The sequence below is a fragment of the Fibroporia radiculosa genome, assembly GCF_000313525.1.
Source record: "Fibroporia radiculosa TFFH 294 genomic supercontigs, scaffold1156, whole genome shotgun sequence".
Taxonomy (NCBI): domain Eukaryota; kingdom Fungi; phylum Basidiomycota; class Agaricomycetes; order Polyporales; family Fibroporiaceae; genus Fibroporia; species Fibroporia radiculosa.
In genome coordinates, this window is record NW_012133270.1 from 1 (window position 1) to 24,338 (window position 24,338).

A 24,338-nucleotide genomic window follows, 5' to 3' on the forward strand; every position below is an offset into this window, starting at 1 on the left:
CCATCAAGGTAAGTATGAGGTTTTCTTTTGTCCTCGTCCGACTCTTATACTTCCTCCCCCATCGCGCACGGACCATTAGTTTAGGGCAAGCTTTCCTGTATTGTCAATGCGAGGCTGGGACTAATAGCGAACCGAACCACGCATCACTGAGCGCATCGAAATGATTATCTGGTCCGGGTCAAGGCACAAAATCATATTTGAGACCCCGATGCTGCAAGTCCGAGTCGCCCATAACGCCGCCATGCATCCAAGACCGGAACCGCGGGTCACATTCTCTCTTTCTCGTCGACCACGATGTTGGCTTTCACTTCGCCCGGCGTACAGTCCTCTCTGGTCGTAAAATCTGCCGCCACGATCCGCCCTGGTGACCGTATTTCAGTCGGCCGCGAGGCTTCGCTCATTGTACCCCGACTGTATCTCGCCAATCTCTACACCGCGCAGGATCCGGAGCAGCTCGCGGCTCTTGGTGTGACCCATATCGTTTCCGTCGTCGAGGGCATCCCCAAGCTGCCCAAGTCCATGCCGCACCTGAAGACGCTGCATATACCCATCACAGACAGTCACGACGCGGATATCCTGCAGTACCTCAATCGAACGACGGCCTTCATCAAGGGTGCTCTCGCGGAGGATCCGAAAAATGTTGTCCTGGTGCGTCTCTCCGTCCTGCGCTTGCATCGCTCAGCTGACGCCGCCGGCGCACTGCCATCGCTTGCACGCTGTTGCGATAGGTGCATTGCCTAGTAGGCATGTCGCGATCTGCAACTGTCGTCTGCGCATATCTCACCGCGACGACATCGATGGTCCCGTCTGAGGCGATCGGCTTCGTCGCGACCAAACGCTGCATCGTCTCTCCCAACCCCGGCTTCCGGCAGCAGCTGGACGAGTACGCCGTTCGTTATCACCCGAAGCTGGAGCGTGCGCAGGGGGGGACGACAAAGGAGAGCGGAGGAATCGTCGAGAGGCTGCGCAGCTGGAATCGAAGAGCGACATGAGCTTGATGAATGTCTTATTGATACCTCTCCGTGATGGAGATACGTCTTCTACGTGTGAAGACTGCGGGATTGCCCTGCTTTGTATTTCTCTCTGTATCGTACACGATAGCATATACCTTACACCTGCTCTTGGATTGCACCATGCTCTTCTATTACACACATTAATGTATTGATGGGGCGATTAGCCGGCCGTGTCAATGCTTCGATGATAGCATCGTGTTCATGTGCGCCGTCTCATTACGCATACAGTGGCAGATGTCACTGAGGAGTTGGTTTCGGCTGCTGAGACTATGTCTGGGTCGAAATTGAGAAATGAAAATGTCAGGAGCAATGCAGATGCTTTTTACTCGGAAGGTCGAGTCGAGCCACCAGCCTGCCTCGAGCCTCAGGCACTACAAAGAACTCATCCTTTCCATTGGGAGGAAATGGACCCTAACAAGACTAGAGAAATTATACTTTTCGACCTATTGGGAGCCTTGATAAATGCGCCTTTCACATCTTTGAAAAGGCAAAAAGGCTACTTTCAACTATAGGAAAAGGTTAGGTTCCCACATAGTGTTATTTAAAGGCTTACCGCACAATTCCAATGCCTTTCGCGTGCTTTTGTATGGCATCAAAAGGATAATTTCTTTGTAGTAAGGCAGAAGTTCGTGTTTCGTACTGACTTGCCTTATTCAGCGTCAACCTATCCGACCGCGTCTTCAGCCACACCAGCTCTTGACCGGCTCTCTGTCCGCTGCCTCCATGGTGTCCAATCCTCCGGTCGCCGCCTCAGCTAAGGCTCTGCAAGATGATGTAGAACAATCACTCTCAATGACCGATATTCTCCTCGATCCGCTGAACCAGCTGCAAGCGCTTTCCCAGCAACTATTCCTCTCGCTCGGGCCCGCCCAAGCCAAGCCTCCGCCCACGCCGCCCATATCTGCATTCTTGTCCGTCGACGCCGCGCTCGCGTCGGCAGTGCAGCTCTCGCGCGCCCACCAGGTACGGCAGCGCAGAATCGAGCAGCTCAAGCGCGACGTGCTCGACCTGGACCGCCACTGGCGGCAGATCGTCCTCGAGCTCGACGACGGCCGCAAGGAGCTCGACGCGCTCGTGCGTGAGGGCACCGAGCGCATCAGCGCAATCGAGGACGCGAAAGCTGGTGCGTGCCACGCCCTCGCCATCTCATAGACCTCCACAGCTGACCGGGCCATTAGCGGCAATCCCATACCCCGAGCTGCTCGCATACGCACAGAGCCTCTCCGCGTTCACGTCTGCACCCCCTAACATGCCGGATCACACGCTCCCCGGGCAGCCGCCGCCGCCGCTCTTCTTCCCACCGTTCCCCAACGAAGAGAAGATGCGCCGCGGGCACATGAACGACGAGGCGCCCCTCGGCCTACTTGGCGAGACGCACTCGGTCGGAAAGCGTACGTCCTTTGCTCATTGCGCACATCCCGTGGGTAGAACAGAGCCAGCTGACATCCCCTGTATGTCCACACTGCTCAGCGCCGACCGTGCAGCCTCGGTCCGTCGAAATACCTGCGCATATAGCCGGCCCTGGTGCCAACCCGTACAGGCCCGACCTGCGTGCACCGCCGCCACAATTCTTCGACCTCGACTTGGATCTAAACCCCGACCTATGAGGCTATTTTGAGCCCTTCTGTTCTCAAAATGGATTCTGACAATCTCAGCAACGCATTTACCAATGCTAGGGTACGGTACGAGCGGGGCAGCCAATGCGTAGCTCTAATCTTTGCCCACTGCAGCCAGGGCTCCCCCTCGTATTGCGAGCGATGCCAGTCACATCTGATTGACGGTTTCGTCATAGCATGGATTCCTATGTGTTCATGTGGTGCTACACAGATGCAAGTACAACAGCGACAGCAGCGTGAAGGATATCTTGGGCACAATAATCTACATAGACCGGTAGATGGGATACGGGATGATGGGCTTGGGATTGTCAAGCTCGTAGAATCGCCTACACGAGTTCGTCAGCAATGCAACATATCGGAAGTCGAGTTGAAAGCATACTTGTATTGGTGAATGTCAAGCTGCGCGTCCCGACGACCGTAATTGTGATCAGCATGTGCGGCGGTAAGCGTGGGCGTGACATGACAACATACCAGTGACTTGAACACAACAAATGCGTGGGTCTCGTTGTGCGTGTCCACATTATGGCAGACACCGCATAGGTCCTTAGAGCAGTATCCGCAGCGGAACCACTCTCCGTTGATACGTGTCATGCAGCGGTCGCACAGAGCGATTCCGTGTTCCAGGGTTGCCAGGTATCCTGTACAACATGAATATATGAAGCATGTGAGGGCACGATGCGTGATGTCTTAGGATGTGTACGCACCCTTCGGATCGTCACGGTCGTATCTGCCGTCCAACGGGCCAGCCGGGTACTTATACCTACATGGAGACACGTGAGGCTACGACAACACACGAAATGCGCGGTGCACTCACAGCCTTCGAATCAGCGGTGTGTCGACGAGCAGCGGCCGATCGAGTGGCCGAGGGAAGTTGAAGAAGATGTGCATCGGGTCGTGCAGGACATACGAATGCTCTTCGCAATTCGAACACTACAATAACGCTCAGCGACTTGTAAAACACCGAGCAATACGCACCACTCACCAAGCTATAGGGCTTCGGCTTGGATGGGCACGACGCGCACTGATACCGCACTCCGACAATGTACTATCAACGGAGTCACGTCATCGCGAGCCGCTGGGGGACGCGAGCCGGCTTACCTGGCCGCATGCATCGCACCGGATACCGTGGTCGTCCGTATCCACAGCTACCGATCCTACGCCATTCAGTGTAGATGAACTGCTGTTGTGGGTCCCGGTACCCAGAACCGTACGGTCATACGCAGACAAGAGCGAATTGCGCCTGGGTCTCATCTTCTGTCCAGTAACAGCATCGCGACCCCACCAGACGCTCTTCGCACGACGGCTTGCTGATTGCAACTCGGCTGGTCCCAGGGGATATGGGATCTAAGCGTGTGCATCCGGTCACGACACAATTCGCGTGTAAGAAGCACTCGACCTACCTTGATCAAAATATGGGACGAGTCATGTCCCCCGTCGGCCGAATCGAGATTTCCAGGCAAGCCCGCGGACTCGCAGTTGGCGCAGATATCGACGGAATCACATATCGCACAATGGAATCGCGCGCCCACGATATCCTGCATACAACTGTGAAAGCGTTGAGTGGTACCCGCGCAGAAGGAGAACAGACTACGTACTGCGTGCATTTCACCCCAGGGTGTACTAGGGCTGTGAAGATTGTAATTATAAACGGTATGCGCGGCGTTTGACAACGAATACATACAGCGCTCGCCATCAGTCACAGGCATAGCAGGGGAAATGGGACTAGGGTCGGACCACGATCGCTGTATCCTATCTGGAACATCAAGGAAAGCATGGGAAGGATGCACCTCATGTACTTGACTGCGGCGAAGACTATGAGCGCCAACTCCCAAAGTGTATAAGTGCGCAGATGCGCAGCAGCACGTACTTATAGCACGCTTTACACAGGTTGAAATTCTCACACGACGCACACTTGTATCGGTGGTTCAGGATCATAGTTCCGCACGTCGAACACTTGCATATGCGATTTTCGTCTTGTTCTGCCAGGTTGGCGGACATCAAACCTGCACCTCAGCACTCAGATAAATCGCACACATACCGACGTCCTGCCACCCCTTGTGACCCCAGCTCTTCTCTACGTACGCGTGCCGTAGGTGTCCCTTCTGGCTGGGAGCGGCTCGCCGCCACTGCGACATTGCGCGCTGCGCATCCTCGGGGGAAGAAGGCCAGTGCATCAGGCTAGGTGACGAGCCCGGGTCCACGCTCATTTCCAGTGCATGAGTGACACCAGCCGATTCCAGGCACTGCCAGCACAGTTCATACCCTTGGTTTCCTTGGCCATATGGACTGTTCAGCGCAGTTACGGTGAGAGTCGAGCGCGAGGCGAGTGAGCCGTTCGAGCTTGACCCTTTCGTCGGGATGGCAGGGAGAGGTCGCTGCGCCACGTTCAAGGTCGAATCGGATAGAGATCGGAGGGGGATGTATGGATCAGAGACAACCGACCACGACGAGGGTGACGATGATATTGTGTGAGTCGGGCTATGCGAAGCCCCATTGGTATGCTCCATGTCGATCGCCCTGTCCTTCCCCTTGCCGTAGTTGAGTTCGCTGAGATCCTTTTCCGAGAGCGACGGAGGCTTTATCTCTCCACAGGTCGAACACACGTATCGGATCGTATCGAGAATAACACCACAGTTCGAACACGATGGTGGGCTCTCTGGGGGCGTAAGGGGAATGGCAGGAAGGAATTGGAGGACTTCAGGTGGGACATCGGGGTGTATGAATTCAGGCAACAAAACAGATTCGCTCATTGCACGGGAGAAGAAGGTCGAGCTGGACGTAGAGGAACGCTTAATATCACCTCCAGATATTGTATGCATGCCCTGGAAATCATATTCATTGACCTCCATAGATGTTGGTCTGCTAAGAGCAGGATTCGCCTGGGTGCTTGCGTGATAGATGTCGGAGGTGTCTTCGTAGCCAGAGTCAGGCGCACTTTGAGACGCTGCGTAAGAGCTTCCCGCAGTATATGCGTAGTAGAATTTCCCACTGGAATCCTGCTGTAACGCCAGCTCTCCGCTCAAGTCCGACTCAGTCTCAACTGGAGAACTGGTCGACGGGGCGTATGCTTTCTCCGATTTGGGGGAAGGATCTCCAAGCATGGATTTCATGGTACGAGCGTTCTGATCACGGAGCCATGCAGCCCCTCGTTCAGAATGGAGAGTGGATGTGCCGAAGCTGGAGCTAGAATCTTCCTCCAATCGGAGACGGTCGAACACAGAGGAGGGACCCAATGATTGATCATCTGAAAATGGATTGATCCCGGACAACGAAGATTCTTGGGCAGACGATGGTGTGGATTTCAGCACGTCCGAAACCGATGGGGGAACAGTAGACATTTCTACTTCCCAAGGACTCTCTAGGATTGAAGGTTCCGGAGACCGTCGCAGAAGAGGCTCTCTACTGGGAGCAGAAACGATCGTCTTGGGTCCGCGCGCACGATAGAGATCATATTTTGAACCCATGTCCTTGGAACTGACCGTGATGGAATCGTCCTCGACTTCGGCGATGGATGGGGCGCCTAATGATAGCGCAACGTCGCTTCCATTCCGATTCTGATATTCATCCAAGCTCACTAGAGAGGACGTATCAGAGAGGCTTGGCCCGTCGTATTCCACACTAATTCGAACACGCAGTGTGATTTTGCCTTTCAATAGGCTGCGACCTGAAAGAATCGAGGAGGAGGAGGAAATCGGGGGATCGTCATGTACAGAGTAGACATAGCGGATCGCTTCCGTAAGGTCTGAATCGGTCGTGATGTCGGTGACCTCCCCATCGTCGTCTGTATATGTGATAGCAAAGGCCGTTCCAGAGAGGGAGAAAGACTCTTCTACCTGCACCAGCATGCGTTGAGCCGCTCAAAGCGCAGAAAACATATAGAATGCATACCCGTCGTCTGAGAAGTTCATACGAGCATGTCCGAGTCGACTTGAAGGAGATCTTGCGTTCCGCCTCATCATATGAGCATTTGACGACCAAGGCCTTGTCCGGCCTGGGTTCGGAACCATTGTAGTCAGATGCACCGTAGTCAGAATATGACATGCGGCTCGGTCCCTGGCACGCTGCGTGTTCCATCGGACTGCGCATCAGCGTGGTGCCCGTCGCTGCGCATACACCCGGCATGGCCATTTATGAACTCACCTTGATATTTAAAGCGGTAAAGAGAGCGTTACCGAGGACTCCTCCAGTTAATTTACGTTGGAATCGCAGCGCTGGTCAATGGTCGGCGACCCGCTGAGCTTGATGTAGGAGTGGACCGGTGTGGATATAGGTAAATTTGAGCAAAACTAGAGGGATATTTTACAAGCCCTCGTGTGGGTGTCTGCTTGATTCACCTACAGGGAGGGTGAGGTCACAATGTTCGGGTGCAAGGCTTGAGCTTTGCCCAAGGACATGAGCGCTCCTGTGCGTTTGACGCCCGAGGACAAGTAACCCGATCACGTGGAAATGTGTCTCCGCCGATCGCAGTGGCATCGAACTGATTTATCCGCGCCGTCAGACACAAGCTCACACAGCACTTGTTCAATTTGACCGACACCTGCTTGCGCGGATGCGGTGAGTATTTTATGTCTTAGTTTTTGCTGTGTGCCCATCTTTTCGCCCTTTAGCAACCTTCAGCAACATGTTTCATGGTTCGAAAGCACGAATGGCCATGTCCAAGACATAGAGGATGCCGAGCAGTACGAGCTCGCGGAGAACGAATTCGACAGTACACGGACCACATCATCGAGAAAACGGGGTATCTATCAAGAGGGAGACACCATCGACTGGCACCGCGAAGAAGCTGTCGAACGGGAGAGGAAGCGGTTGCTCGCCGCTCAGCGAGGCTACCGCGGCCTTCTGGCCCTCATCGCAGACTCCAGTAGTATGTGGCTAGTCACTATTTTGACCGGCATTGGAATAGGAACTGCCGGCGCCTGTTTAGATGTGCTTGTCCGTTGGTACGCAATACACAATGCATCCTATTCTACTCTTGCCCTAAGAATTGCTGGATTCGTAGGCTGGGGGATCTCAGAGAAGGACGATGCACGTATGGATTCTTCTACAATCAGGTTACATGCTGCAGCGGCGTAGACCGTACGCCTTTGAGACTTCCTCCTCATTTCAGAATATTCATTTAATTCCCGCTCGACAGCCGGCGAGGTCTGCAGGGAATGGCAGTCCTGGAGTGAATATTTCCATATCAGGACCATTTTCACACAATCTTTGTTGCAGTCTTTCGTATACGCTACCCTAGCCGTAAGCGTCTTCGCGCTGCCCTAGTTGGAGCCTCGCATGAGTTGTAATTATTGTTTTACAGGTCGCATTTGCCGGAAGTGCAGCTGTGCTAGTCAAAACATATGCACCATAGTGAGCATCGCAATACCTGGTGATATAGTCCCTTCTCACTAAGCAAGGTGCATAGTGCATTCCATACAGGAAGTGAGTGGCTCAACGTCTATCCGCTTGTTTCGTACACTCAAGTCAATTACTACAACAGTTCCGGAGATTAAGGCTGTAAGTCTTTGATCACTCGCATTGTTCCATTTCATATGACAAGTCGTGTAGATTTTGAATGGCTATGTTCTCGACGCCTTCCTCAGCCCATGGACGCTACTCATCAAAGCTCTGGGTCTAGCATTAGCCGTTGCCTCTGGCCTCTCCCTCGGGAAAGAGGTGCACTCTTCCAAAACCTTCAGTCAAGTTCTACCTATGTTTATTAATTCTCCAACAGGGGCCGCTTGTTCATGTCTCATGCTGCATGGCAGACCTCATTTCAAAGATGTTCAAGGAGGTGCACGGTAATGAAGGCGAGTACCTGAAGCTGCGTACTAGGTGCTGCGAGCGCACATGCTCACATTCTTCTGTGTAGCGCGAAAACGCAGAGTGCTCACGGGCGCAGCGGTAGCCGGTGTCTCCGTTGCGTTCGGCAGTCCATTGGGTGGAGTGCTTTTTGGGCTCGAGGAATTAGATACTTTCTCCAGCGGTCCAAACGTCATGTGGCGCGGGTTTGTCACGTCAGTGATTGCTGCCATGGCTCTCCAATACATCGACCCCTTTGGCACATCCAAACTCGTTCTCTTCCAGGTCAACATTACTGAAGCTACGACAGTTTGGAGACGTTTTGAGTTGGTGGGTGTGTGATCAAACACTCATTCGTCCGTGCTGAAATGGTTCTAGATACCGTGGCTGATCCTCGCCGTACTTGGGGTAAGTCAATTTGTTCCTATGCTCTTTGTCCTCTCATGTTCGGCCAAACGTTTCTTGTGCAGGGCGTTTTGGGCGCGTTTCTGATCCGCTTGAATGCTGCAGCCGCAGTGTACAGGCGAAATAGCACGGTCCATAATTGGCCAACCTTAGAAGTCATTAGCTGTACTGCAATCACTGCGGCTGTCAGCTATCCCGTAAGTTGTATGGTGTTCGGACCTTCTATTTGGCCTCATGGAAATAGGTGGTTTTCCTCAGGGCGCAAACGTCGGAGCTCGTAGTCAATCTATTTCAAGAGTGTGACCCAAGCAAAGGTGACTTTCATGGGCTCTGCAAGTGAGTGTGGATGTCTGTACCAATTCCATCCAAACGGTGCCACCACCAGATCTTATAGTCCCACAGCGATATGGGCCAATGTCTTCCTGCTCGTCCTCACCGCCGTAACTAAAATCGCCCTCACTGCGTGGACGTTCGGGATGATGGTACGTCCACCCCCTTTTAAAACCTTGCATCATAAACTCATTATACTCCTCTTCCTAGATTCCCGCTGGTATCTTCCTCCCTACTATTGCGATTGGTGCGAGCTTCGGCCGAGCAATGGGACTGATAACGTGGGCCTCATCTTTCAGACTTAGTGGACGCAGTTAACTGACAAGATGTTGTCTGCGCAGGGAGGGACTATATCGTGCATATCCGACTGCGTGGATATTCTCATCTTGTCCACCTGAACCGACCGCGAAGTGTATTTCCCCCGGCTTCTACGCAGTAATAGGAGCCGCGTCTATGCTGGGTGGTGTCACTCGGATGACTGGTTGGTACCCATTCTCGTGTCCCAGATTAGTCCGGCCTGATCCCCCTATAGTTTCCTTAGTTGTAATTCTGTTTGAGGTTTGCTCATCTGTTTTTCGTAAGGCGCCACTGCTCATCGTTTCTCAAGCTCACGGGCGCGCTCTCGCACGTCCTACCCATCATGATCGCCGTCATGGTCTCCAAATGGGTGGGCGACTACTTCGGGAAGGAGGGTATATATTCGCTCTGGATCGCCATGCGCGAGTACCCATGGCTGCCTCCCGCAGAGTACCGCGACAAGGGAGAGACAGCCGCCGATGTAATGAAGCCCGCGGCGAATCTTGTCGTTATTAATGAGAATCGAGACGGATGTACGCTTCAGGACATCAACCAGATCGCGAATACGTATCGATTCCATGGATTCCCTGTTGTTTGTGGTGGTCAGCTCATTGGCTACGTCACTCGAGATAGGTTGAAAACCACGCTGGGTCAGTGCGTTCGTGTGCTCTTTTTGCGCCAGGTTTAACTAATTTATGGGAGCAGAATCTTTGTCAGAGGACGACGCGAGAACAGGTGCTATGCGCAAATGCACGTTCGCACCTCACCCTGCCAATGGCAATATGGAGTTGATCAATCTGTCGCCGCTCCTTGAGGAAGCTGCGTTGCAGCTGCGTGAGGAGATGCCGCTCGAGGTGGTTGTCAGCATGTTCCAGAAACTTGTGAGCACCGTCTTGCGTCTTTCACCATACATGACTGACCATGTCCACTGTAGAATCTGCGGCATATCCTATTCTCACACGAAGGTCGGTTGACAGGGATGTTGACGAAGACCGATATTGTACGATTGTTCACCGCACAATTCCCGTACACCGCTGCCCTTTCTGAACCGCGATGGTAACTATTGACCATATACCCGTAACTTATTCTACCCACTGTATGTCACGCGGATCGTAATAATATTACATGATGAGATTTTTTGAAGCAACAGCACTCAGCCTCTATTCTCACCCGTCGAATAACTTGTTACTTGAAAATACTCAAGATTTCGGTACCTGTGCTCTGAGTATGTACAGATAGTAATGGAACGCTTCCCCTAATGTGCGAACTTCCAGGGTCGAACCTGGCCGCGTAAGATACCTGCGACGAAAGTGAGGTTGCCCGAAGGTCAAGTAAATGAAGATACCTCCTGGCTTGAGTACACTATACGATGCACATGGTGACTTTTTGACTCAAATCGGGAAGAGATATGCCTACCGTATGACCTCGTCCACCTCGCGGTTGCAATTTTCGATAATGTTAGATGGGGGGTCCTATACAGCGGTGCTCTATGAGCGGACGACGCAACCAATCCGCAGAGAATCCATACCCAGACGTCACCATTAGCCGTCATCATGGCATCCATAGTGCCTTTATCGATCGCAACATCGAACGTGTCTGCGTCGAAGGTCAGACTCCGGATGTCCATCTCGTGCCCTAGTTTAGTTGGCAACACTGTCCGTCATCGTCTGCGCGATACACTCACACTCCATCTCCGGTCGAGTGTGTTCGTGTAGGCGGCGCATATTGTTGATGAGAACGCCAGAATACTTGTAAACGACGTGAGAAACAAATATATTGGCAGATGCATCGCAGCTTACATCGGTATTGACAACATGCCTATAACCGTCGTCGTACATCTACTCACACTGAATGCACTATACATGGAACATGGAAACACGATCCACCTACCTCCTCTGACAGCTTCGAATTGCCGCACCCCAGCATCACGATCCTCGCATCCCTGTCCGGGATGAGCTCCCGCAAAATGTCAGCTACGTCCTCGTAGGACTTGAACCAGTCGAAGGAAGCATCAGGCGGCTCCCTGACATGCCAAAGGGACAAAGCGACGGGCCAGAACGCAGCGATCAGTCAGACACCATGACCGGGTGAGAATAAGCAGAAACTCACGCACTGGCTGTACCTCTGGTCCCTGCCGTCGACAGCGATTAGCATGCAATGAGAGTCGCTCTGTTCTTGGAGTAGCTCACCAGTATTGTTTCGTGCCGTACTCTTCGTTTTTCTGGGGCAGGACACTGGCCATGGCTAGATGAGAGATCCTCCGAGAACAGACTGAGACGCGGCGGCGACGCGCAAGCCATAGGCGATCACATGGCCACGGCCCGCCTAAGCGCTCTCGGCTCTCGGATTCGGACGAGTTTCGGGACTTATAATGCGGGGTAATAAGCACCCAACGCACGGCAACGCATCAACCAGCCTAGGGCCTCCTTTCCACACATCTACCTTCTCAACTTACTCCGTGCGCTTTACAACATGGTATGTGCTGATCGTGATATTGACGTGACCACTTGCATATTGATGCCTCCCCTAGTCTGCTTACCCTGCGTACGTGATGGGCGGTCTCTGCATTGTTGGAGGCATTACTGGTTTCGTGAAGACACGCAGCATTCCCTCTTTGGTCGCGGGCGTCGGGTATGTTCAATAGTCTCCACTATCCTGAGCGATCAGGCAAGTATTGATAAACCTGGCACAGTGTGGGCGCACTGTATCTCTACAGTGCAGACAGCATACGGAAGGGAACTCCTAACGGTCTCGAGACTGCGCTTGGTGAGCCTCGTCGCAGTGCTCCCTTGCCATTGCCTTATCACGGTCATGCTTAGGTGCCTCTGCTATCCTGTTGCTATCATCACTGCCTCGAGTTGCCAAGGGCCCGGTGCCCGCCGTCCTCACAGCGACTTCGTCAGCTGCATTATTTTACTATGGAAAGAAAGTATACGGGCTCCATCAATGATACCTCCACACACCCGGATGCTTGTATAACACTGTATACTTGTGCTTTCGCATCCTGTACCCCCACTCTATTGTCTGAACGCTGTCGTCATTCCTCATTTGACCCAATCGCGCTGCGTACTACCAACAAGTTCGGACAAGGCATGAAACTCATGAAACTCACTCTCGCTTGCAGGCCGAAGTCTAGTTAGAAAAGGAATTTCACGTTTTGGTACAGGTCCAGTATAGGATTCTCTCCACTCCTGAGCCGCGTCTTGCCCAAATCCGCATACGTCGACAGGAATTCTGCATGTGTGAACACGCTTGATTTGCGCTCACCCACTGGGATTCCGCTTGCGGATGCCACGCCATCCGTCGGCGGTCTCCTGTTTTTTGGGTGGTACGATGAGAAAAAGTCGCTCCCAACTGACAAAGACGATGCGCTAGTCGACAGTGGTGACCGGGGCAGCGCCGTCTCTGCAGCAGATAGCGGGAGTGGCTGAGATAGGATATGTTCGTACATATCGCGCAGCCGGTCGAAGTTGGTTGGGAAGAAGATATCAAAATACCCCTGCTTCACGAGGAGCGTCGTGCATGGTACGGTTTCGTTCCGGTAGCGTGTTTGCACGACTGGCGCGGTCACACCTTCAATGGTGTCAGGCAATGAGGAGAAGTCCGACAGCAATAGCCTATGGCGCGGGAAGTGCCGCCTTAAGGTGCGCAGGAGGCTGAGCAGCCGTGTGGGTATGTATTCCGGCGCAGACAAGTTTGGTGCGAAAGGGAGATTGGTGTAAAATGTCCGTAGCGTAGGCGAGAGCTCCAGTAGACGCGGCACAGGTGGAGGATGCATGAGCCTACGGCGCAGCGCCAAGAACGACGAGATGAGCGGGTCCGTTACCCGAGTGTAATAGGTACTGAAGTCACCATGGCCGTCAATCGTGACGATGCCTTGATATGGCTCAAGCGTACGGAGGTCGTAGCGAATCATGTCGTGCGCAAAGTTGTCCTAAAGAGAAATTTCTGGCAGGAGCGAGGGACCACATGAACGGATGACTCACAATGACTTCCATGGCAATGAAGAAACATGGCTGTGGCTCACGTTTATCCCAATGAAAAACGCTCTGATGCATCACCTTAACACATGGATGCTTGGCGGAAAGCTTCTCCCTCTGGAGCCTGGCAAGGTTCCCGCTGATTTCAATGATGTTGTATCTCGTCCTGTCGTACACCTCCGGGTACTGCTCCTGGATGTAGTCCAGGATGTCCAACGCGAGCGTCCCATTCCCTGCGCCGATCTCGTATATCACGAAATCTTCGTAGGGAAAGTATTTGAGGAGATACTCAGACACGAGACATTGTCCAATTGCGCGACCATACCATGGCTAGACTACTGTTAAATCAGCGTTTTCTTTCAACATCCAAATGCCCACCTGGAACAGCTCCGTGGGCGTATGCCAGATCTGCCTGCCCGGACCATCGCCGTCTGGACCATACTCTGCGTATCGCCTCGCCACCTCTTCCTGAAACTGGACTGTATTACGTAGAGAGCGAAAGTCGATGTGGTCTCTTGCAGTGAAGATGTCGGCCTGCTTTGGGAAGTAGCCATAGTGCGGGTTGTATAGCGAATCCTCTATGAAATCGCGCACGAGCATCTTGACGCGGCGCGGAGGCTCGCGGTGTGCCTCGAGATCGTTCGCAGTGACCCGCTTGTAATTGACGTGCTCGGCGTCGGGGACATCCTGGAACGAGATGCGGTTGTAGTTGATCTTGTCGGGGGACTTGCGTGCGTTGCGGATGCGGGCAGTGGAGGAGAAGGCTGCGGAGAGGGCCGCTCTGGAGTGATACTTGAACACGGGTACGCGGGTGCTGGCGGCGGCGAGGGAGATCATGTACCGTGGGCTCTCTTTGGGGGGCGCGTCCAGTGGGAGGACAGCAGCAGTGAGCGAGCACCGGGTTGAATCGAGCACGTGCGGACGGATCGACGAGCCAAGGTTTCCGAGTTCGGGCTCGGCCATTTCTCTTCGCTCTCTTTTACCATTCCTCCCGAGTCCTGACTAGCCCAGTGGGCAGCGGAGCATCCGTGCACTGTACTTGTAATATTCCGCCTTTGCTGGTTATGGAATCCCTGGATCGTCCGATACGCACTTGGATAGCATCCGAACGAGAGGAAGAGGTTATTGCAGTCGTCTCGGGTACGTCTCACAGGTCGTAGGCAGCTAATGACTGCTCTGATCGTGAATTCAGAAATCAGCAGTGGAAATGCCACACTGCTTGATGTTGTTAAATCGCTTGGAAAGTACCTCACCGCGGAAGAAGATGAATTGCGGACCAAAGGTGAGCGGTAACTATCGCTTCAGAGAATTGCTGTTCACATACAACCACCTTGCTTTCCTCTCCTCGCAGGAGTTGATTTTCTGTCTCTTGTCCTCTCAAAATGTCCCGCAGAAAAGATGAATCGGCAGTCGGGTGCGCACCTCTCCGGCTGATGCAAGTGAGATTTTCATTTTGTACTTACTACCCGGCTGGTTCAAGTGCGCGTCCTAGTAGCATTCTACTGCGGGAAGCTCGAAGATACAGAGACTATTGTACCCGCGCTGAAGGGTTTGGTCTCCCTTACTGCCATGCCTGATTTGACATCGATCGACGCCGTGGAGGTCATGAAGGCGTAAGAATATTTACATATGCTAGATGAATGCGCTGACAGTACACTCAGGTTGATCAACCACGTTCGGATGAAGGTCTTAATTCAATCCCAACGGTTTACGGTTTATAAGATTGTCGATACGCTGATCGCCAACCAACGTGATGGTATGTCGTCATGGATGGTTTTGCAAGGCTCAACACTCACACCGCAGAATTAGCTCTGAAGGGAATGGGTAAAGAGTTTCTGTCCGGTTATATCTCTCTCGCCGAAGGAGAGAAGGATCCTCGCAATCTCCTCATATCTTTCGCCATCGATCGCGTCTTATTACTTGAATTCGATGTTGCTGCCCATGTCGAGGTCCGCTGCGATTCCCCTCAACTTTCAACATCTCTAACCGTAGTTTAGGATTTATTCAACATCACATTTTGTTATTTCCCTATCACATTCAGGCCTCCGCCCGACGACCCATATGGCATTACGACTGATGACCTCAAGAATGCACTCAGGTGAGCATTCTATCTGGATAGAGACACCACCTCTTGGTATGGCTGACAACGCGGCGCAGTGCCTGTCTTCACGCGACACCCCTTTTTGGACCATTGGCTATCCCTCTTTTCCTTGAAAAGCTCACAGCGGGAACTCCCATCACGAAGGTGAGCAAAGTCATTTTGCTCATATCTTCGAGGCCGCAGGTATATGTCCTTTCAGAGGGATACGCTCAAGGCACTCGATGTCTCCCTTCCGGTATATGGGGCAAGTGTTGCGCGAAATCATGCCAGGAAGTTGTGGAACTCCCTGAAGCTTGAGGTAGGTCCAAACGGAGAGTCTGAGTACAGAAATTAAGGAATTACAGATCTTCCAACCAACAGACATCATCACAGAGGAAGCCGCTCTCCATACCACACAAGTATTGATCCGGACTATCTATTCTGCCGACGATAGCGAAAGCCCTTCTGACAAGGAGGAAGTTCACGGTCTCGCGAAAGAGGCTTGCGACGAATGTATCGAGGTCCTGCGTGAGCCCGAGAAGAGCCAGGCCAAGCCTGCAATTAAAGTCCTTTGCGCATTCATGTCAACCACTCGTTCGTATCATATCACCATCATTTACCAACGCCAAGGTCTAATATAGTACCATCTATATAGCATCTGTTGCTAAGCACACCCTGTCGCGTACAACGCCGCACCTTGTGAAGCTTTTCCTCGATCCGGATGAAATGACCAACAGAGGCCCTATCTTGAGACTGCTGGCGGACTTTATAGTCGCTTCCCGAGATTCAATGTCGAAAGACTCGGAAGTATTACCTGCAGAGGATGATGTTCCACTACTTTCTTACAAGGACGAAGTACTTGGCATTCTGACGGTTGGGTTAAAGACGCCATCATCTGCGCAGCCAGCTCTGGATGGTCTGAAAGGGATGGTGACAACGAGGGGTCTTCTCACAGACGAGGAGATAGGCTTTGTGGTCCATAATGTTAACGAGCTGCTGCAGAAGGAAGGAGAAGAGAGTGACGAAGTCAGGTAGGTCACTTTCATTCCATCCTCTACGCATACCACTTAGCTCCCTGAAAATAGTGACTACGCTTTGAACTTGTTGACGGTCATCTCTGATTTCGCTTCCAACCATGTCTCACAAACCACACTTCCTCTTCTCTTCAGCTCATTGCCTGACCGTGCACCCCCGCGCGACGCCCAGCCAGAGAGACTGAAGTACTGGCGCACCCTGGCGTCGCTCACTCGCCTGTGCAAGCAACCAGATCTCTTTGAGACGCTCGTAGTGCGATTGTTGACAAAGCTAGACCTTGTCTGCGTCCCCCCTACGACAGCAGTGAACGAGCTGGAGTCAGACACAGAACCCAGCGCAGCCTACGCGCATTCTCTCCTCCGGACGATCTCGGACGTACTGGCGGCCAAAGTCGATGCAGGACACAGCGACGTCATGAAATTTATTGATCGCCTCGTTCCGCGATTGTATAACCTTTTCATTTACTCTGCGCTCATGTCGGATAGCACCTGTATGGTGGCGACCGACCCTCGTCTAATATCCGTCACTGCACATATTATTACTCTGGTGGTGCAGACATTGACCGCTCAGTAAGTGCCCTTATGTCGATATGGAACCCACATTGACGGGAGTATATCAGACGTCAGGAAGCGTTTGTCGCAGTGCTTTTTTCTGGGTACTTACAGGGGGACGTTCATCAGCTAGCTGATGGGTACCAGAAGATACCAACGGACAAGAAATTTGAACCACTAGCGGTACGTAATGATTTTGCATGCACCCTTCCGACTGTTCATAATACGCCACATAGCCTGATGCGCCAGGGCTACATAAAAACCTCCTTGCTCTGCTCTCGGCGGCGGTAGTTGCTTTGTACAAAGAAGTATATAGTCTTCGATTTTGCATATCATGTTTGACTTCATCACGGCTATGTAGGTCCCACTCCCTTGTCCCGATGAGACAACCTTTCTCGATACGCTCCTGCAATGGTCATGCCTCTGCACAGACAATGTCTTGCAGAGAGATGCCATCGCTCACACCATTTCCTCAGTCGTCAACAAGAGGGCTGGCGGTAAGTATTGTGGCTACATCAGATCTTGTCGACGTTCTGAGTTATGTTGAAGGCCTATCGTCTCTTCTTTCGGAGAAAGCGGATAGGTTCTGGACAACACAGGTCGCCGACCCAAGCGTACCCTCGGAGAAACGACGCCATGCTCTTTGTATTTGGATATGGGTAGGTGACCCACACCGCTCCTCCTCAGCTGTACTGACGATATACACAAGATGACGAAAGCTTTGTTGGTACGGGGCGATGCAGCAGCGACAAACTACGTCAATCGCCTGTTTGAGTTGTTTGACGATGCCGAGATCAGCTGGGACGCTGCGCGAGGTGTCGGAAGTGCTATTGGTACTGACAAGGTTTTGACCAAAAGGAACCACGCTGTCATCAAGGTCACCAGCGTTCTAATCATGCCATATCATATCAGGGCTGACACAGACATGTTCATAGATTTTGTATGCCCAGCGATATTGTGGCTCTGTGCTACCGCGGATAGTCGAAGGCGCAACCTCGTCCACAGGTACAGTACACTGAGATCATGGTTGGTGTTTTTGTTTTTGCTGAACGTTGCCCTAGATTCAAGACAGCAAACTGCGCACCTCGTAGCTTTGACGTCTCTCATCAAGTCGGTTCCCAAATCAATATATTCGCACCAATTGCCCACGGCATGTATCCTTCTCTACCGCTGCAAATATCAGTAGTAATTAATACATGTCTTCTAGCTTCTGCCGCTACTTCTCCGCGGGTTGGATCTCCCAGACACCGAGATTCGTGCAGCAATCATGGATACACTTTTCACTGCTGCCCAGTCAGGCTCAAAAGAGAATAATGTTGTATCTGAACATGCGTCCACCCTCGTGTCGACGATGCTCAAGAATTGTATGGTGCAGGAGACGCCTTCCATGGTACGCATCTTTCTCAGTGTGTATTTATTGCGTATACTTGATTGCATAACGACTCGTGTACAGCGTGTCCGTACTGCAGCGTTACGTTTCCTTGCGATACTCCCAAATACCGTGCGCTACGATGTCCTACATCCGTACAAAGCGACGGTCATCAGAGAGCTAGTAAAGGTGCTCGATGATCCAAAGAGGGCTGTGCGGCAGGAAGCTGTCGAGGCGCGGTATGTGAATTTTTGCCTCAAAAACGTTGCAATATGCTTACGTTTGATATATAGGACAAATTGGTGAGCGGGCTTGGTGTATCCTCTTGCTCTAACCCGCATCTAATGAATCCGCAGGTTCAAATTCACAGGCTGACGTCGAACACCACCCAAAAACGAAATTGATGTAAGATTTGGAGCGGCATGCTGTAGATGTACAAACACACGATGTATGAGCGCGATAGAGCCCAACACAAAATTATCGACTATCATAGATAAAAGCTCCAACGAGAAAGGTACGTTTTCGGTGAAGGCAAGTGCACACGATGGAAATGTGCATTGATTCGCGTACAAGTTAGAGCAGTGATAGATCTCGTCTTATTAAAGTTGGGATAAGGTTTGCGCCACCGATTGTCCCGGCGAGCGGGATGTATGACGGAATCAGTACTCGTTCTCTTACCAGACCTCATTTAAGAAAATATCTGAGATCCTATCGCAGTTGATTCATTTGAGTGAGAGTACACTACACGACGCAAAAGCAGAGATACAGCCTTGTTATACACGTATTCGGATGGTAATCATTGATGGAACCCGCACACTTTCTGTGGTAAATAAACTGCAGCCATGAAGTCGCTGTGAGGACGTCGAGCACCAGGATCTTGGCAACTCGAAGCAAGGATAAGAGCAGTGGGATAGCAGAAGCACCTGAACACGACCGTCATGAGTATGAAGTGAATGCGAGTGGTATGGTAGCGAGGCTCACCTCGACAATGCACCAGCTCGGCCCACACCTTTCCTGGCCAGTCAAAGCAGCAGGGATCATTGGACATATATACCCGATTGACGCGACCATATTCAAATTTGTAAATGCATGAGTTGAGGACGAGTCTCGGGCACCTTGGGCGGTAAGCTCTTTGACTCGGCAGGCGCCTTCAACGGAGTAACAAGCGACTCCTTGCCTCGGCGAGTTGCAAATATTGTCCTTTGAGCAATAATATCGTCACGCTGAAGAGCTCCAAAGTAAAATTACAACATAAATCCGAGAGAACCTCGAAATATATTCGACATTGAAAAGCTATCGCGAATGGTACAAACTGGACCGAAATTTCCCTAGACTATGCCTCCTGCTACAAAAGATGCCGTACGAGTAAGAACACATCGACTCCCAGAGGTGATCATTGCGTACAACAATTGCGCTAGTAAGTCTTCTTCACGGCGCCATTGGGGGGCGTGTACTTTGAGAAGCCGGTCGGAGATTTGTAGTAAGTGGAGCCATCGGTGTTCTTGTAATAGTAGCCTCCGTCCCTGTTAGATAGAATGGGCTGAACGTGTTACGCCTAAATAGGACCTGACATGGGCTTACTGGTTACTGTAGTGGTACCCACGGTTGCCGTTGTCATCGGAGCGATTGCACCAGTGATTTCCCTTAGCATTGATCAGGGTGAGTGTAGACACATACGAACACAAATGACACACCCGGTTGTTCGTGCCAGATGCGGTGACCTTTGTGTCAGACATTGGAGACGAATGCTAAAGCAGCAATGAGCGAGAAAACAGGTGTATCTCTTCTCGACACAGACGTAATGAGAATAAAGACGTAGATATCTGTTGTAAGACGGCGATGAGCCGTTGAAGTTGAGCTCAGGCGAGTCTCATGTAGCTCATTTGTGTACTATTGTGTACGCGTCGCGTCCAGAATTACATACACGTGACCGCGACACCTGAAGGAGTACTCGGAACTCGGCATTGGGCAGCGATTGTGAACGGGAGCATCCGCAAGAAGCGTATCATTCGTACCCCCATCATCGAATGCGCATCTTCTAGCAATCCAGACAAACGCTCAAACTCGCAGAACCCTACCCTCATTCGTAAATCACCGACAATTGTACCACTTTCCAATAATACTATACATGGCTCATCTCCGTGGAAGACATCAATCTCATCACAACTTCATGGCACTCGAAGGGGAAATTGCCAGTCACAGGAGGGCATCAGCAGCGTCGAGCCTACAAAACGCCCCCGACGCATCCGTTTGCCAAGGATCTGATGCATTCTACTTCTTCCCGGACGTGTCCCCATTGGAGCTAGAGTAACTAGCATAGCCGTCGCCACTGTTGTAGTAGGTCGAGCCGTCTGCATTGCTATAGTAGTAGCTCCCATCTCTGAGACCCGGTAAGTGAGACCAGCACTACGTCCTCCATCGACTGCTTCACTCACTGGTTTGAGTAGTGGTACGCGCTGCTACCGTCGTCCATGTCGCGATGGCAGTAGTGGTTTCCCTGTCCGAGTTGTGCCACAGTGAATAGGAGCTGCGCAGAGCAGCAGTCGGTGGGAATCTACCTGGTCGTTGGTACCCGTGCTCGTGACAGTGTAGTTGTTGCCGGGCATTGTACAGGAGGACGTATACAGGGGCGGTGGTTGGTTGGGGTTGAGATGGGTCTGTTAGGTTCAAGAACTCGAGCTGGTCTTTATAACAGTCTGGCAGGGGCCGGCCGGTGGTCTAAGTTCAGAGCAGGACCCCGTAAAGCTGATTGACCAATCCGTGTATCATTCCCCCCAGGCCAGCACCATCAGGCTCTCGATAATGCTCTCCACCACAACATCCCTGCGTGAATTCTACAAGGTCCATGAAGAAGATGAAATACAGCCTTTATCGCCCAATGGTGGCATCCCGAAATTCGTCAACTTCGGTCCTGGAGACCGCGGAGTGGGCATGCCGCCAGTGTTCTTCCAAGGTGCGCACATACGTACTAGTGCGCCGCATTGCATAGTTACTTGATAAATCTCGCCTCAGATCCGAAGCCCAAACCAGGTGTAAAGGGACAGATTCATGCGTGGGGGATCTATCCCGTACATCTCCACCGTGTTTCCGCCTCGCCACTGTGTTCTTATTCCTCGTTTGAATAGCAAAATGAAGAGAATAATGCCCCGGAATGTATGTTCTCATGTGACTCTCTTACATTCTGCGGCTTCATTCCCCCCAATTCATGGTATCGCAGCCATGTATCGGCAGGCGAGTCTAGTCGACCAAACACCCACTCAGATATGGGTTTCCTTACCTACTTCAGATTCATTTCTAGATGTTATACATATTCTCTAGAACGAGTCCAGAGCAGCAGTTCGTTGACGTACTCAAGCAACATAAAGTATGTATATTCGCAATAACACATCGAAATCATTAACGCGCCGCTTTCTTCGCGCAAGGAGCTTGCGGCAGTTGACCTCAAGGGCCTAGACAAGCAAGACGTGATTGTACTTGTTCAAATGACGTATGCGTTTTGCTCCTTGCATTGCTCGCTCATGATAACTTTGATATAGCGGGATCCTCCATGGGGAAGGGGAGCATCGCATTTGGCGTCGTATCAGGCTGTCGGCAGGTATGAAGCTCAGTGTCTTCCAGGATAAGGTCTTGTCTCCTGTCATTGGCTGGCATGATGAACCACTATTATCGATCGGCGAGCGATATTTTGAGCTTGTGGCGCAGGGTCCGCAATTTCCACTGTTACACGTTCACAGACTACCGAGATGGCTCTCTTTACGGCCCGGAGGTAGGCTAATGCACAAGACCTCGTCAATAGGTTCATGAAGCTTGTCACCCTAGGGTTCGGGGGCAATCGACTCTGTTCATATTGCGCAGGTTAGTTACAGTCGTGGTGCTTGAAGAAAGCCGGTACTGATATTCCTACAGGTTGGCTACGACTGCCTGCCTGATGACAAGTCAAGCGTCCAAAGCGTTTTGCGTGAAATATTTGGCTAAAATTCGTCGCAGATATACTCTCGCACATCTGTTCTCAAAAGAAGGCGACCAGATTGGATACCTGTATGACTTTGGAGATAAATGGCGTCATGATATCGTCGTAAGCAGACGAAGAAGCATGCTTCTGTGATCTTGTTTGACCTTGAACGTGGGTTCTTAGGTAGAGAAGATCTTCCCGCGTGAACAATCGTACGGACGTGCGGAAATACTAGAAGGCAAGGGAATGTGCCCCGGCGGTGAGCGTGCACAACTCGCGTCCTTTTCCGGCCACTGACCGTCCGGCTGCCTCTGCCAGAGAATATGGGCGGTTCTTTTCAATATTCTGATTTCCTGTCGGAGTACGACTCTATGTCCCATCATGACAAGTAAGCCATGCTATCCTGCCGAGCGCGCCCCCGTCCGACCCGCACCGTAGAGCCGAGCGCGAGCGCGAGATCCTCGCCACACACGTCCTTCGGAAAGCCGCCCTCGCTCTTCGACCCGGACACATTCGACCTCGCCGGTGCGAATGCGCGGCTCGCGGAGGCGCTCGCGACCCAGAACTCGGTGCGGTCCGGCGCGAAGAAGTACCACATGCCCTTCGCGCCGATGGACCAGTACAAGGCGATGCGCGCGCGGGACCTGGGCAAGGGCGAGCACGTCGTGCACCAGCACGAGGGGGACTACGGCGGGTTCTGGGAGGAGACGAAGACGGAGCGCAAGGACAGGAAGAGCGAGGCCGCGTGCGCGGCGTGTGGAAACCCAGACGCGAAGGCGCTCAAGGTGTGCAGCGGCTGCAAGCAGATAATGTGCGTGTCCCTCGGCCGTGCGAGCTGGCACCAACATGTGACGACCCGTTGTTTCCCACTGCCCAGGTATTGTTCTCCGCAGCACCAAAAGGTACGGTGCTTGTATATGCGGTCGTTTGATCATCTGCTGATATGCCATCCATCGCTGTCATCAGGCTCACTGGAAGACAGTTCACAAGAACCAGTGTAGCCGCGAGTTCCTGAAGTGATCATGCATTAGTAGCGCGTTAATCCCCACCGGCTCCGTTGTATTCGTCTATGTCTATAATGCGTCCGAAGGCATCGGTAGTGTCATCGAAGGAGGGAATTCTCTTTGTAAATTTATTTGTATAGTCGGCACCTTTGTATGTAGCATGTGCTGCGCTTCTCTTGTTTCTTGTCTCAATCTCTATCAATTCTGATACCAAATCTTTGACGGCACAAGTCTCAATCTCATAGGCGACGCATCAGCATCTGTATCAGTCTCTGACAGGGCAGGTACATAGCATCAGCATGGATTGGATCATTATATATGACAAGAGCTCTATGACAGCAACACTGACGACCGCGACACGCACTATAATCGTTGAAATAACGATAGGTCTGCAAAATGCGAAAGGTATTAGATCATCCTAGAATGTATGGGCGACACATTTTTCCTCGGGGAGCATGGCATGGGTAGATAAAGGGGAGAGTGGGGGCGACGACACCAGCCTCAGAACGGACCCGCCGACACGGTCTACGACGCACCCGCCATGATCGCCTGTGTTTTGAGGTTGGCCTCCGTCAAGGCTTGTTCGAACGCCTGCAGGTGCTCCTGCACCAGCTTCCGCCCGTCTATCCGCCGCGCGCCGTGCGCCCGCGGCGACGCCGCACCGTCGACGTCCAGCCCCGCCTCCCACTTCTCGATCTTCACGCGACTGCGCTCGGCGCTGTCCCACTCCGTCCGCCACCCCCCCAGCTTGTTCTTCAGCGCGCGGATCTTCCGCCCCGCCTCCGTCGTGGCGGCCGCATTCACTTGGGTGTGCTCCGAGATGACCGCGAGCGACGCAACGGCGGACGACGTGAAGGTGCGCAGGTACGAGAGCTGCGAAATCGTGTTCGCCGCGGTCGGCGGGCCGGACGGGGGTGGGGGCGGC

At 52.4% G+C, this 24,338-nt stretch overlaps 11 protein-coding genes across 11 annotated transcripts; 6 read left to right on the plus strand and 5 right to left on the minus strand.

The window, feature by feature from the left end:
* Positions 1-294: 294 nt before the first annotated feature.
* FIBRA_02273 (uncharacterized protein) lies at positions 295-992 on the plus strand (the record flags this gene model as incomplete). The annotated part of the gene is made up of 2 exons (XM_012324137.1): positions 295-648; positions 729-992. 2 exons carry the CDS (start codon positions 295-297, stop codon positions 990-992), a joined length of 618 nt encoding a protein of 205 aa, XP_012179527.1.
* Positions 993-1,736: 744 nt separating this feature from the next.
* Positions 1,737-2,620, plus strand: FIBRA_02274 (uncharacterized protein; the record flags this gene model as incomplete). The annotated part of the gene is made up of 3 exons (XM_012324138.1): positions 1,737-2,136; positions 2,192-2,404; positions 2,484-2,620. 3 exons carry the CDS (start codon positions 1,737-1,739, stop codon positions 2,618-2,620), a joined length of 750 nt encoding a protein of 249 aa, XP_012179528.1.
* Positions 2,621-2,891: 271 nt separating this feature from the next.
* Positions 2,892-6,751, minus strand: FIBRA_02275 (uncharacterized protein; the record flags this gene model as incomplete). The annotated part of the gene is made up of 13 exons (XM_012324139.1): positions 2,892-2,955; positions 3,009-3,028; positions 3,101-3,267; positions 3,334-3,389; positions 3,444-3,559; positions 3,612-3,674; positions 3,728-3,973; positions 4,030-4,174; positions 4,225-4,255; positions 4,311-4,429; positions 4,497-4,608; positions 4,668-6,462; positions 6,518-6,751. The coding sequence occupies 13 exons, from the start codon at positions 6,749-6,751 to the stop codon at positions 2,892-2,894; spliced, it is 3,168 nt and encodes a 1,055-aa protein (XP_012179529.1).
* Positions 6,752-7,021: 270 nt separating this feature from the next.
* FIBRA_02276 (uncharacterized protein) lies at positions 7,022-10,502 on the plus strand (the record flags this gene model as incomplete). The annotated part of the gene is made up of 21 exons (XM_012324140.1): positions 7,022-7,033; positions 7,128-7,183; positions 7,237-7,569; positions 7,629-7,705; positions 7,764-7,867; positions 7,929-7,978; positions 8,034-8,050; positions 8,109-8,125; positions 8,177-8,284; positions 8,343-8,409; positions 8,481-8,740; positions 8,789-8,818; positions 8,881-9,012; positions 9,060-9,151; positions 9,210-9,297; positions 9,356-9,426; positions 9,487-9,626; positions 9,678-9,703; positions 9,753-10,092; positions 10,148-10,323; positions 10,377-10,502. The coding sequence occupies 21 exons, from the start codon at positions 7,022-7,024 to the stop codon at positions 10,500-10,502; spliced, it is 2,322 nt and encodes a 773-aa protein (XP_012179530.1).
* A 352-nt stretch (positions 10,503-10,854) lies between these two features.
* On the minus strand, positions 10,855-11,684 carry FIBRA_02277 (uncharacterized protein; the record flags this gene model as incomplete). Its single annotated transcript, XM_012324141.1, has 7 exons — positions 10,855-10,914; positions 10,971-11,077; positions 11,127-11,190; positions 11,242-11,280; positions 11,333-11,465; positions 11,556-11,573; positions 11,632-11,684. The coding sequence occupies 7 exons, from the start codon at positions 11,682-11,684 to the stop codon at positions 10,855-10,857; spliced, it is 474 nt and encodes a 157-aa protein (XP_012179531.1).
* Positions 11,685-11,993: 309 nt separating this feature from the next.
* On the plus strand, positions 11,994-12,392 carry FIBRA_02278 (uncharacterized protein; the record flags this gene model as incomplete). The annotated part of the gene is made up of 3 exons (XM_012324142.1): positions 11,994-12,073; positions 12,135-12,208; positions 12,262-12,392. 3 exons carry the CDS (start codon positions 11,994-11,996, stop codon positions 12,390-12,392), a joined length of 285 nt encoding a protein of 94 aa, XP_012179532.1.
* Positions 12,393-12,578: 186 nt separating this feature from the next.
* Positions 12,579-14,385, minus strand: FIBRA_02279 (uncharacterized protein; the record flags this gene model as incomplete). Its single annotated transcript, XM_012324143.1, has 3 exons — positions 12,579-13,376; positions 13,429-13,752; positions 13,801-14,385. 3 exons carry the CDS (start codon positions 14,383-14,385, stop codon positions 12,579-12,581), a joined length of 1,707 nt encoding a protein of 568 aa, XP_012179533.1.
* Positions 14,386-14,486: 101 nt separating this feature from the next.
* FIBRA_02280 (uncharacterized protein) lies at positions 14,487-18,763 on the plus strand (the record flags this gene model as incomplete). Its single annotated transcript, XM_012324144.1, has 20 exons — positions 14,487-14,562; positions 14,615-14,704; positions 14,774-14,836; positions 14,903-15,035; positions 15,084-15,178; positions 15,232-15,371; positions 15,420-15,520; positions 15,580-15,667; positions 15,723-15,821; positions 15,868-16,096; positions 16,158-16,533; positions 16,588-17,106; positions 17,157-17,271; positions 17,325-17,396; positions 17,450-17,585; positions 17,638-17,747; positions 17,798-18,028; positions 18,296-18,478; positions 18,542-18,696; positions 18,751-18,763. 20 exons carry the CDS (start codon positions 14,487-14,489, stop codon positions 18,761-18,763), a joined length of 3,024 nt encoding a protein of 1,007 aa, XP_012179534.1.
* Positions 18,764-19,871: 1,108 nt separating this feature from the next.
* Positions 19,872-20,193, minus strand: FIBRA_02281 (uncharacterized protein; the record flags this gene model as incomplete). The annotated part of the gene is made up of 3 exons (XM_012324145.1): positions 19,872-19,980; positions 20,039-20,100; positions 20,152-20,193. The coding sequence occupies 3 exons, from the start codon at positions 20,191-20,193 to the stop codon at positions 19,872-19,874; spliced, it is 213 nt and encodes a 70-aa protein (XP_012179535.1).
* A 535-nt stretch (positions 20,194-20,728) lies between these two features.
* FIBRA_02282 (uncharacterized protein) lies at positions 20,729-21,063 on the minus strand (the record flags this gene model as incomplete). The annotated part of the gene is made up of 3 exons (XM_012324146.1): positions 20,729-20,837; positions 20,893-20,954; positions 21,016-21,063. The coding sequence occupies 3 exons, from the start codon at positions 21,061-21,063 to the stop codon at positions 20,729-20,731; spliced, it is 219 nt and encodes a 72-aa protein (XP_012179536.1).
* Positions 21,064-21,259: 196 nt separating this feature from the next.
* On the plus strand, positions 21,260-23,429 carry FIBRA_02283 (uncharacterized protein; the record flags this gene model as incomplete). Its single annotated transcript, XM_012324147.1, has 12 exons — positions 21,260-21,410; positions 21,470-21,525; positions 21,583-21,610; positions 22,192-22,223; positions 22,277-22,312; positions 22,364-22,392; positions 22,445-22,532; positions 22,593-22,668; positions 22,728-22,797; positions 22,855-23,220; positions 23,287-23,311; positions 23,376-23,429. 12 exons carry the CDS (start codon positions 21,260-21,262, stop codon positions 23,427-23,429), a joined length of 1,011 nt encoding a protein of 336 aa, XP_012179537.1.
* Positions 23,430-24,338: the final 909 nt, after the last annotated feature.